This window comes from Heptranchias perlo, unplaced genomic scaffold (genome assembly GCF_035084215.1).
Source record: "Heptranchias perlo isolate sHepPer1 unplaced genomic scaffold, sHepPer1.hap1 HAP1_SCAFFOLD_70, whole genome shotgun sequence".
Classification (NCBI taxonomy): Eukaryota; Metazoa; Chordata; class Chondrichthyes; order Hexanchiformes; family Hexanchidae; genus Heptranchias; species Heptranchias perlo.
In genome coordinates, this window is record NW_027139729.1 from 1,533,723 (window position 1) to 1,546,085 (window position 12,363).

Sequence of the window (12,363 nt, forward strand, 5' to 3'; positions counted from 1 at the left end):
TTGCCCCATTATGTTTCACTCTACATTGCACAAGATTTCTGTCTGATTTCTCAGGACTCGATTTATATTAATTCAAAAAACCGAACTGAAACACAAATAAAAACTGAGGGCAAATCTGCAAGTTTCAACGGCGACCGTCAAAAGTGAAAGGGATAAAATATAGAAAAAATTAAAACCGAAAATGCTGGAAAGACTCAGCAGGTCCGGCAGCATCTGTGGAGAAGGGAAGCTCGGGTTAACGGTTCAGGACTATGACCCTTCTATAGATCAGAAAGGTTAATCCGACATAATTGAAATAAGGAACGGGAATCAGCAGAGGGAAAGACTTCAGAAAATCAATTAATTTCACTGAATCCGGGCAATTGTGTTCCGTATCCACTGTGCAGATCAGGGCAAATAATAATACAAAGGATCAGAGTTAAATTCAACGTTATGGGAGAAATAAATGAATTTTAAAAGTATTTTATGTAAATTTGACCCGTTTGTGTTTTGGAAACACTATCGCTCTGAACATCATCAAATTCGGTTCCAGTCTTGGTGTTTCTGAATTCAGCGAACTGGGATTCAAACCTGTTGGAATTAACTGTTTGGAAGGCAGCTCACTCACCATTATAGCACCTGAGTTCACTCGGAGGGAGAAATAGAGTGTTTCTGTGGAGTTTCGGACTGAATTGCTCCATTTGGTTTCTGGCACTTTAATCATAGACAATAAATAGTTCCCAAACATCAGCCCCTGAACAGACACAACAAGCTGATGGAGTTTCTCATTCTTTGATATTAAATAAGGTGATGGCAAAAGCGAATGGAAAGAGGTTAGGAAGAAGTCACAAAAACAATTAGGGAAGCAAACAGGAACTACGAAATCAAATTATCAAGGAATACAAAAAGAAATAGTAAATTATTCCACAGGCACAAAAATAACAAAAGGAAAATCAGAATATCTGAGGGCCACGAAGGAATGCACAAGATAAACTAACAGATAACGTCAGCGAAATGCCAGAAATATTGAATTATTACTTTCCTTCAGTATTTACCCGGGAGATTAACAGGGTGAACATGATATTAGGGGAAGAGGTCAATAAAGATATCAAGACATTTAAGTTAGAAAGGGTGGTTAAACTCCTGGTCCAGATGGATTGTATCCGTGCATATTAAATGAAGCAAGGGAAGAGATAGCAGAGGCACTGTTACATATATAGAAAAAATCATCACAAAAAGGAATAGTGCCAGAGGACTGGATGACAGTTAATGTGATTCTTATATTTTAAAACAGGAGATAGAACAAGTCCAGGGAACTATAGACCAGTTAACTAAAGGTCGGTGGTAGGAGTGATCATGGAATCTTTCACTCAATGCTGCAATAGAAAAATTGTAAACAATTTTACAACACCAAGTTATAGTCCAGCAATTTTATTTTAAATTCACAAGCTTTCGGAGGCTTCCTCCTTCGTCAGGTGAACGATGTGAAAATGACGAAGGAGGAAGCCTCCGAAAGCTTGTGAATTTAAAATAAAATTGCTGGACCATAACTTGGTGTTGTAAAATTGTTTACAATTGTCAACCCCAGTCCATCACCGGCATCTCCACATCATGACTGCAATAGAAAAACATCGAGAAACCGAAAATATAACAAAGAATAGTCAGCACGGATTTCAGAAAGGGAAGGTTTAACAGTTTGACAGAAGGTTTGAAAGTTTAAATTATAGTTCAACATAACTTATCTGCTTTTCAATTCTACTCCTCCAGAAACAAACCTCTGTGTTTGCTATTTATGGACTTATCAACCTGTGTTGTTACTTTTAAAGATTTGTCAATCTGTACCCCTAAATCCCTTTACACTTCGACTCCATTTAGACTCTTATTTTCCAAGCAGTATGTGTCCTCCTTATTCCCCCGAGCAAAATGCACCACCTCACACCTTTCTATATGGAAATTCAAAGGCCATTTGCACCGCCTTTCAGCAAGCTTATCAAAGTCAGTATAGATAATACCCCCTAAATTCATTACAAGCATTTAATACAGCATTACAACTAATGTTTTATCTATAAAATGTTCTCCATTCCCAGTTTTTGAAAATCCCACTCGTGCAATATAATGTGAAGAATGAGTTTATCTTCTGTCCCTCTCTCATCTGTAAACTTCAATGACCCGGGGTTTGGGGACATCTACTGGCCGGAAGCAGAACTGCAACAGTTCGGAACAAATTGCTGAAACCGGACAATGTGCAGTGTGAGCGTGTTTGTGATTGGTGGCAGGTATTAAATCTGATTGGTTTCTTCAGATATCCAATCAGATCGATAAAGGAAAAATATTGTGACATCAGTCCCAATCACAATCATTGCCTTCCCCCATCCCTCATTACCATAGGGCTGTGGGGCTGCCTATTTAATCCGAGCTCGGAGCGGATTTGGGTCATTTCTGGGTCTGAAATTGAGTTTGAAAATGCCTGAGGACAAGAAAGCAGCTCCCAAGAAGGGCGCCAAGAAAACCTTGAGTAAAGCACCAGCCAAGGGCGGCAAGAAGCGGAGAAAGTCGAGGAAGGAGAGTTACTCCATCTACGTCTACAAAGTGATGAAGCAGGTTCACCCCGACACCGGCATCTCCTCCAAGGCCATGAGCATCATGAACTCCTTTGTGAACGATATTTTCGAGCGCATCGCGGGTGAGGCTTCCCGCCTGGCCCATTATAATAAACGGGCGACCATCAGCTCCCGGGAGATCCAGACCGCCGTGCGCCTGCTGCTGCCCGGGGAACTGGCCAAGCACGCCGTGTCGGAAGGGACAAAGGCGGTGACCAAGTACACCAGCTCCAAGTAAAACTCAACAATGCACTGAAAAAAAAATAAACACAAAGGCTCTTTTAAGAGCCACCCACAGTCTCTCTGAAGACGCTGTACCGACACCTCTGTATGGAATCATTTTACTGTAGATAGTTTGATACTAACTGTCTCTCTATAACTCTTGTGTTTTTGTAGTTTCTCTTGAAATCTGGAAGATTCTCATAATCACAGCCCGGTTTAATCTGTGTGTCGCTTTTTTATTGAGTCCCAATAACCAAAAACGTGTCCCTGATCCTCTCATTCCCGTTCATTTTCCACCCCTTCCCCCGTGTCTGCCCCATCAGAGCCGTTTTGAGGCGGTGGATTAGACTTCAGTCATTTCTTTCTCCTTTTCACGTTTGTTTGTTCATTATTCGGGAATATCACTTTCAAAACCGCAATCCTTTGTAAAGCAGCAACCCTGAAAGGGAATTCACACCGAGTACAGAATAGTCTAAAGGCTCTGTCACTGTTCGACTTCTTACACCAGGAGTCTCGGCTCCGGTTTCGATCGCGCTGCAGCTCCTGTGAACAGGGATCAATCCACAATCTGTGGTTTGTTACTTTTACAAAGATTGAGCTGGAATCTGTCCCGTTACAAAATGGGACTTTATTCCCGCCCGATTGAAAGCGAACGGTGAAAGAAGGCGGATTTTAACCGGATTGTAAAAGATTCTGGAAGTTGTGACGGGAAATGTAGAAAAACAGAGTAAAAGGAGAGAAATTATTCAACCTTTGTCTTAAGGCGACATTATTTACTAAATCCGCTTCTTGTGTTACAAATATATTGGCGGGCTTTTCAAATTTCAAAAAAACGGTTCACTTCGGGATTTTCCGCCTTTTCTCATTGCCGGCTGTTGATTGGTGAATAAAACAGCTCTCTGATTGGTATGTGCGTTCAACCAATGAGATTGAGAACAGATGGACCAATCACAATTTCCCCCACTGTTCTCCTCCAGAAGGTATAAGAAGGGCGAGTGCGGGAGGATTTCTTCATTCTTTGTGAAAGTGTTTGTGAGATTGTGGAAATGTCTGGAAGAGGAAAAACCGGCGGTAAAGCTCGGGCCAAGGCCAAGTCTCGCTCATCCCGGGCCGGACTGCAGTTCCCTGTGGGCCGTGTTCACAGGCACCTGCGAAAGGGGAACTACGCTGAACGTGTGGGTGCCGGAGCCCCGGTCTATCTGGCTGCTGTGCTCGAGTATCTGACGGCTGAAATCCTCGAGCTGGCCGGCAACGCGGCCCGCGACAACAAGAAGACCCGCATCATCCCCAGACACCTGCAACTGGCCATCCGCAACGACGAGGAGCTCAACAAGCTGCTGGGACGGGTGACCATCGCTCAGGGCGGGGTGCTGCCTAATATCCAGGCCGTGCTGCTGCCGAAGAAAACCAGCACTGTGAGCTCCAAGAGCAAATAAAGCGGCCAAGATTTAATCTGATAACCCAAAGGCTCTTTTCAGAGCCACCCACTGTATTTATGAAAGGGCTGGTTACTGTCAGTCAAAGGACTTGATTCCGATTCGCGAAACTAACAATAACTTGTTAAACACAAATGATCCATATCGGTCTGTTGCAGTACTCGCTTCCGGACCGCAGATGTCGCCAACCTCCAATAGATTGAAATTTGCAGTTTGTCTGGTGAATGAGACAAAATACCAGAACCGTCAGAATTGTTAACTGGGTGGGTGGGATGCAGAAATACCAGGGACGCTTGTTATTATTTACCGTCCCATCCTCGGACAACTCTGCCTCGGCTTGTTATTTTACCCAGATGTATACAACAGATGCTGAATGATCAGTTGTTTATTGTGTCAGCGATTACTGAATAAAGAATGTGTGAAATTTGTGTTTGGATGTGAGTGAGGTATTTATTCTGTCCCTGTCCGTCTGATATCTGCTCGCTCCCCTTTATACATTTCCCGTTTAAGCAAATTTCTCACGGCCCTGCCATTTCAACCCAGGAAATCACAGCTCTTTCCATCGCCGATTTGGTGGCTCTGAAAAGAGCCTTTGTTGCACTTGGTGCTGAAGCCGGGTCGGGTTTAGGCGCGCTCCCCGCGGATGCGGCGGGCCAGCTGGATGTCTTTGGGCATGATGGTGACTCGCTTGGCGTGGATGGCGCACAGGTTGGTGTCCTCAAACAGCCCCACCAGGTAAGCCTCGCTGGCCTCCTGCAGGGCCATGACGGCCGAGCTCTGGAAGCGCAGGTCTGTCTTGAAGTCCTGAGCGATCTCTCGCACCAGGCGCTGGAAGGGCAGTTTGCGGATCAGCAGCTCGGTGGATTTCTGGTAGCGGCGGATCTCCCTCAGAGCCACAGTGCCGGGTCTGTAGCGATGAGGCTTCTTCACTCCGCCCGTGGCTGGAGCGCTCTTCCGGGCCGCCTTGGTCGCCAACTGTTTGCGAGGAGCTTTCCCGCCGGTCGATTTGCGCGCCGTCTGCTTGGTCCTGGCCATTTTCTGAACAGATCTCAACACAACCTGAGACACAGAGACTGTTAATACGGACTGCGCTCTGGGGCCGCCTTTTAAAGGGTCTAATGGGATCCGCCCCTGTCCTGTGATTTGCTGACGTCCAACACCCAGTCAGGGAGTGACCGTCCCGGGACTGTGATTCGCAGGTTTGAACAGAGCTCTGACAGTCAGACCGAAACGGCGGGAGATATTGGGCCCCAATTGGCTGAGCTGAAATTAATCTTCAATTTCAAAAAGCCCGCCAATTTCAGAGCATCAAATAACAGTTTCAAGAAAATCTCATTTCCCTCCAGCAATTTAAGAATCTCTCTCTTTATAATCTCCATTATTTCCTACTCCTCAGCCCAAATCTCAGGCTGTTTCACATTCCGGTTCGTTCTCTGATCTGTCTGTAAACGGGCGGGAATAAAGCCCCGGTCATTGCTTTCCGTAACGGGACAAAGTCCAGCTTCAATTTCAAAAATCCCGCCAGTTCCGGCCCGGTGAATCGCTCCTCAAACAGAAACTTCACATCGAACTGATAATTGAATGAGGGCAGGAAATAAAGACCGAGCAGAGAGGACACAGCGGGAGAGGGAGTGAGGAGGGATTTTACTCTGAGCGGAGAATGTAATGTCTGATGAAAGACTCTGTATCCCCGCCTGTTCATTTATACCGTGAAACCGGGAATTCCGCTCCTTCTCTCGGGATGGCCGAGAACCCCGGCCGTTGTTTCTGATCTCCCTGTACCGAGTGTTGGGGAATCTCCCCATACTAATTAAATATCAGAAACTGCTTCCCCATCCCGAGATCATTCCTCTCCCCGTTCCCAGGTCAGTGCTCTCTCTGTGAGGCGGTGGGCGGCTCTTAGAAGAGCCTTTGTTTTGTGTCCGGTTTGAAAGGGTCGAGTTGTTCAGCCGCCGAATCCATAGAGAGTACGGCCCTGCCGTTTCAGAGCGTACACCACATCCATGGCAGTGACCGTCTTGCGCTTGGCGTGTTCAGTGTAGGTGACCGCGTCCCTGATCACATTCTCCAGGAAAACCTTCAGCACCCCGCGGGTTTCCTCGTAGATCAGACCCGAGATCCGCTTGACACCGCCACGGCGAGCCAGGCGGCGGATGGCTGGTTTGGTGATCCCCTGGATGTTATCACGAAGCACTTTACGGTGCCGCTTGGCTCCGCCTTTGCCCAGTCCTTTGCCTCCTTTACCTCTGCCAGACATGATGATTCTTCACTCAAATCGTTGCTGAATGAATAACAAACTTATGCTGCTTCCGTTTTTATGCAGCCTGCCCCGACCTGACTGAAACAGACACAGGGTGAGAGAGGGAGGGGAGGAGACAGAATGAGATATTAAACAGGGAGGGGAGGAGACAGAGTGAGATATTAAACAGGGAGGGGAGGAGACAGAGTGAGATATTAAACAGGGAGGGGAGGAGAGAATCAGAGTGAGATATTAAACAGAGAGGGGAGGAGAGATTCAGAGTGACGGACAGAGCCGCAAGCGGCCACTGATCTTCCAGCTCCACCTCCAGCTTTCTCCACCCGCCAATTTCAAACCGGTTATCGATAATTGAACCGAAACACAGCGCTCCGCACAAACCCTTACAGACTCGGGCTTCATATTCAAGGATTCCCAGAAACCCGGAGCTTTTAAATGAGCCCCGTTACAATTAACAGTCAGTAATATTCCTGCCTAAATACAGTCCCTTCTATAACAAGTCAACCCGCCTCGTTCCATTTCAGTCCCAGACCCGATTCGATCTCCCCACACATCCCCTCCCAGACGGGTTCAGCAGTTTACAAACACTTTATTCCAGTTGATTTGAAGAATCTCATGTGTTGGGGTTTGAATTGTGATAGCGGCGGGTCTCCGCCAGTTTTACCCTGTCACCGACTCTCGCCCTGAATCTGTGAGAATAAATGAACTGGGACTGGAGCCGAACACACGCCAGTTCCAGTGAGGCCCGGCCCGGACATCCCATTCTCTCTATTTTATTTCAGACAGTGGGGGTGTGGCGAGAATAGCGAATGTCAGCGAGTCACCGGGACCCTGGGTTTATTTGAAATGATTTCTATCTGAAATCTGAGCCCGACCCCGGGACAGGAATCATCTGATTCCGGGATCAGCTCTTTTCTGAGAGACGTGGGTGGCTCTGAGAAGAGCCGTTGGGTTCAGATGGTCACAAGTTGCACTTGATTTTTTACTTCTTTTTGCCCGCTGCTTTCTTAGGCTTTGCTGACTTCGGCTTGGGCTTGGCCCTCGGTTTTTCCACCTTCTTCGCCTTCGCCTTCACTGTCTTGGGGGTCTTGGGCTTCTTCGCCGCCGCTTTCTTCTTAATTGGTGATTTCGCCGCCTTTTTCGTGGTCGATTTCTTGACCGCTGGTTTCTTGGCCGTTAATTTCTTGACGGCTGTTTTTTTGGCCGCTGGTTTCTTTCCGGGAGATTTCTTGGTCACTTGTTTCTTCACCTTCTTCACCACTTTTGCCTGGGTTTCCTTCTTAGCGACTCTGAAGGAGCCCGAGGCGCCCGTGCCCTTGATCTGCACCAGGGAGCCTTTTTCCACATTTCTCTTGATACTTAATTTGATCTGGGACCGGAGCTTCTCCACATCCAGGCCTTTGGTAGCCAGAACCTTCTTTATCGCGGCCAGGGATATCCCCTTGCGGTCCTTGCAATCCGCCACAATCTTGAGGATCTGTTCTCCCAACGGGGGACCGGTGGACTTGGGTCTGGGAACCGCCTTCTTCTTGGGAGCCTTGGCTTGAGCGGCGGCGGCAGGAGGTGCCGTTTCGGCGGCTGCAGTGTCTGTCATGTCCGGGACTCTGTCGAAAATCTCTCTGACAGTCAGAGCTGGGTCAGAAATGAAATGAGAGGCGGCGGCACAGAGCAACTTAAAGGCACAGAGCGGACGGGGCGGAGACATCCTGCTGTCAGCTCCCGGCCCCTCCAGCCTCTCTGTGTTTCTCTCTCCTCTTAAACTCCCCGATTCCAATTCAAATCGGGCACTCCAGAGTCCCAGACTAGCCCCTTCCTATCTCTAACACCGGTATGTTTGCTGTCGATAAACTTTCACCCGAATTAAAAGCACCAGTTTCGATTTAAACCCGTTTCATTGATGCACTGATCGCGCTCTCTCACCCGATCGCCGACATGATCTCCGTTTTTCGGCTGAAATCTTGAATTGATCTGAAACTTTACCTTAAATTTCCACTTCGGAGCTCGGCAGGGGAGGAGGGCAATCCTTTGACAGGGATTTTAAAAAATTTTACTCAAAAGGGACTCGGAAATCCGGCGATGAGACCGGCCACACAAACACAGTGACATTAATCTAACCCGCCCGCCCCTTTAACACACTCTCTCTGACACAATGTTCACATCTTCACATTCACAGGACAAACTGTTCGCCAGATTGACAATTCCCGGGACAGGCTTTCCTCCCCGCTCGGCCTGTGCTGCAGATTCTCGGGGGTTAGTTGTCGTTTCCCAGCTCAGTCACTGTTAAACACTCTGAGGCCAGCGCTCCTCACAGTGTCTGGTCCCCAGATTCAGGGGCAGGAGTCAATCACAGCTGTGGATGTGATAATCCACATCTGGTTTTACATTATTATATTGTTCGACACAGAAATATGTTTGATGAAGATGAAAATACAAATTATCCGCTCTGGGCTCCTCCAATCTCTCTGTGTCTCTCTCTCCTCCGAAACTGACTGACAGACAATCGTAACTGGTGTCCTATCCGTCCCGTTCTCAATCCCCTTAGACGGCTAGTTATTGAATATATTCAACACTAACAGGCAGTCCAGTGTCAGACAGTTACAAGCTGTTTCTCTCCAACTTTCCTTACTGGACTGGAGACAGGTAAATGCACCGTCAGACCGGCGCATACATAATAGAAGGGACAGTGACCGTCTGACCAACAGAACCGGAGGTCTGTTCACAGACACAGAATGAGTCTTTACCTTACAACAGGGTATCTATATTACGCTCATTAACAGTATCCTGCTTTCATGTACAGCACTAGAGAGAGAGAGAAAGACAGACCGACAGACAAACAGAGAGACATACACACAGACACAGTATCAGTCTCACACTTCCTATCAGTGTGTCCGTTTCACGCTCAGTAACAGTATCCCACCTTCATGTGCAGCGCTAGAGACAGAGACACAGAGAGGCACAATATCAGTCTCACATTCCCACCAGTGTGTCCGTTTCACACTCAGAATGGAAAGAACCTGCTATTTAAAATCATTGCTGCTTTCTCCCCCCAAACCAATAGTGAATGTTCCTGGTTTAGTTCCAGTCTCACTCTGTGGTTGGACAGTGAAGAGTGGAAACAGAGCCGGACAGTAAGGATGTGGGGAGTTATACAAAGAGCATCTATTGCAGGCACCAGGTGAGAAGTGTGAAGGATACATTTTAAACAGCGGCTGTTGGGTTTCGGTTGAAAGGTTAGTCCCATGGGAGAGGGGATCAGAAACCTGACCTGTACAAAGGTCCCTGCCCTCTCACACTCACATACAGTTCCACGGACTGAGAAATACAGAATGAATCCCACACTCACACACAGTGCCAGGGAGTGAGAGATACAGAATTAATCCCACATTTACATACAGTACCAGAGAGTGAGAGATACAGAATCAATCCCACACTCACACACAGCACCAGAGAGTGAGATACAGAATAAATTCGTCACTCACATACAGTATCAGAGAGTGACAGTTACAGAATCAATCCCACACTCACACATAGTACCAGAGAGTAAGATACAGAATAAATTCGGCACTCACATACAGTATCAGAGAGTGACAGTTACAGAATCAATCCCACGCTCAGACAAAGTACCAGAGAGTGACAGATACAGAATGAAACCCTCAGTCACATACAATACCAGAGAGTGACAGATACAGAATCAATCCCACACTCACACATAGTACCAGAGAGTAAGATACAGAATAAATTCGTCACTCACATACAGTATCAGAGAGTGACAGTTACAGAATCAATCCCACGCTCAGACAAAGTACCAGAGAGTGACAGATACAGAATGAAACCCTCAGTCACATACAATACCAGAAACTGACAGATACAGAATCAACCCCACACTCACATACAGTTCCACAGACTGACAGATACAGAATGAATCCCACACACACAGGACCAGAGACTGACAGATTCAGAATTGCTGCTTTACTCGGTCTTCATCCTTTGAATCTGGTGGAGAAATTGAAATAAAATCAGTGAAACTGCCCCATTTTAATGTTTGTTTCTGTAGAATTTGCTGCCCAATAAAGTAAACACGGGTCCGGGGTCCGTTCAATTCCCATTTTGCTTTGCTCTCGCTCTCATTCAGATTTACACCGCCCCCGGTTTTCCCGTTAACCACCACTTTCAGGGCTAAGAATCAGAATTCAGTTCCTTCCTCTTTCTCACTGCGGAGCCAGTCTCTGAAATAATTAATTACTGATATTAATATCCCGCATATTAGCAGCACGTTCCCCGCAGTGTAACAATCCAGAATGAACGTCTTGGAGAAAAGAACAGGCTCGTTTTCAGGCTTAGTCAATGATTCCGTTTTCAGGACACACGGCTCCTGTTCAGTCCCTGCAACGGAATCAATCGATAACCTGTAATTTGTTATTTTTACAGGTAGAAGTGAAATTTGTCCATATCAGCAATCTATGAATGGGGTTTTATTCCGCAAGTTATGGACAATGTGTTTTTAAACAGCGCTAGGAATCTGGGACGTGTAATACGGAATAACATTATTACAAAGAGATTTTAAGTCTTTGTCTGAAAACGACATGTCCGAGTAATTCACTGATTTCATACACTGAAATTGGCGGACTTTTTCAAATTTTTAAAAATCGGTCAATTCTGGCCAATAATTTGCTCTGTTTTCTTATTGACGTCTCTCCGATTGGTTCAGGAAATTAGTTTTCAAGCAAAGCAACCAATGAGAAGTAGCCTCAGTTTGGAGCGGGCTTTGAGAGTTGGGCCTGTGGTAATTCCAGGTCCCCAATGACTGAGCTCAAACGGTTCAATTTCACAAACCCTCTCAGTATCAGTGTCAGAAACAACCGTCAGAGGGAAAATCCATATCACAAGCTGGGCCCTTATCACAGCGGCTCAGCTTAACCTCTTCTCCCATGGAAACCCCCGGTCCCACATCACAACATCTGACTGATAAATAGAACCAAAACAGAGCGAATGGAGTGAAGGAGCATTTCACTGAGGGGGGAAATGCAGGTCCGGGTAAACTCACTTGTAACGTTCCCTGGACAATTCAGTGCACTCATTCAGGGAAATTTTCCTCTCAGTAACCGGTGCAGCACGCCGCCGATCCCACGTCACCGTATTGTGTTCCTGAAAACTCCTTAATTATAAAACTATTCCCGAGCCCCATATATCCCGCACCAGTTCCCAGGTCAGTGCTCTCTCTGTGAGGCGGTGGGTGGCTCTTAGAAGAGCCTTTGTTTTGTGTCCGGTTTGAAAGGGTCGAGTTGTTCAGCCGCCGAATCCATAGAGAGTGCGGCCCTGCCGTTTCAGAGCGTACACCACATCCATGGCAGTGACCGTCTTGCGCTTGGCGTGTTCAGTGTAGGTGACCGCGTCCCTGATCACATTCTCCAGGAAAACCTTCAGCACCCCGCGGGTTTCCTCGTAGATCAGACCCGAGATCCGCTTGACACCGCCACGGCGAGCCAGGCGGCGGATGGCTGGTTTGGTGATCCCCTGGATGTTATCACGAAGCACTTTACGGTGCCGCTTGGCTCCGCCTTTGCCCAGTCCTTTGCCTCCTTTACCTCTGCCAGACATGATGATTCTTCACTCAGATCGCTGGTGAATGAAAAACTCTCGCCTTTCTTCTCGATTTATAAAGCCCGCCCCGACCTGGTTGAGAAAGGCACATTATCGGAGAGGCCGGGGAGGAGTGTTTGAATGACAGACAGAGCATGAAGTGCGGGAGGGGAGGAGACTGGCTCAGAATGACGGACAAGCGGACGTGTAACTTCGAGCTCCGCCTCCAGGAATCAGTTACCGTCCTTTATAAAATTTTCACCAGCATCAAATGCGAAATACAAATTCA

General features: G+C 47.0%; 2 protein-coding genes across 2 annotated transcripts in view; one reads left to right on the forward strand and one right to left on the reverse strand.

Annotated features, from left to right (window-relative positions):
- The window catches only part of LOC137318393 (zinc finger protein 3-like), a 626,361-nt gene that overhangs the window by 519,738 nt on the left and 94,260 nt on the right, over positions 1–12,363 (reverse strand). The gene's annotated exons all lie outside the window — the stretch shown is intronic.
- On the forward strand, positions 2,354–2,825 carry LOC137318407 (histone H2B 1/2-like). Its single transcript, XM_067981312.1, has one exon. The coding sequence runs from the start codon at positions 2,443–2,445 to the stop codon at positions 2,815–2,817; it is 375 nt and encodes a 124-aa protein (XP_067837413.1). The 5' UTR covers positions 2,354–2,442; the 3' UTR covers positions 2,818–2,825.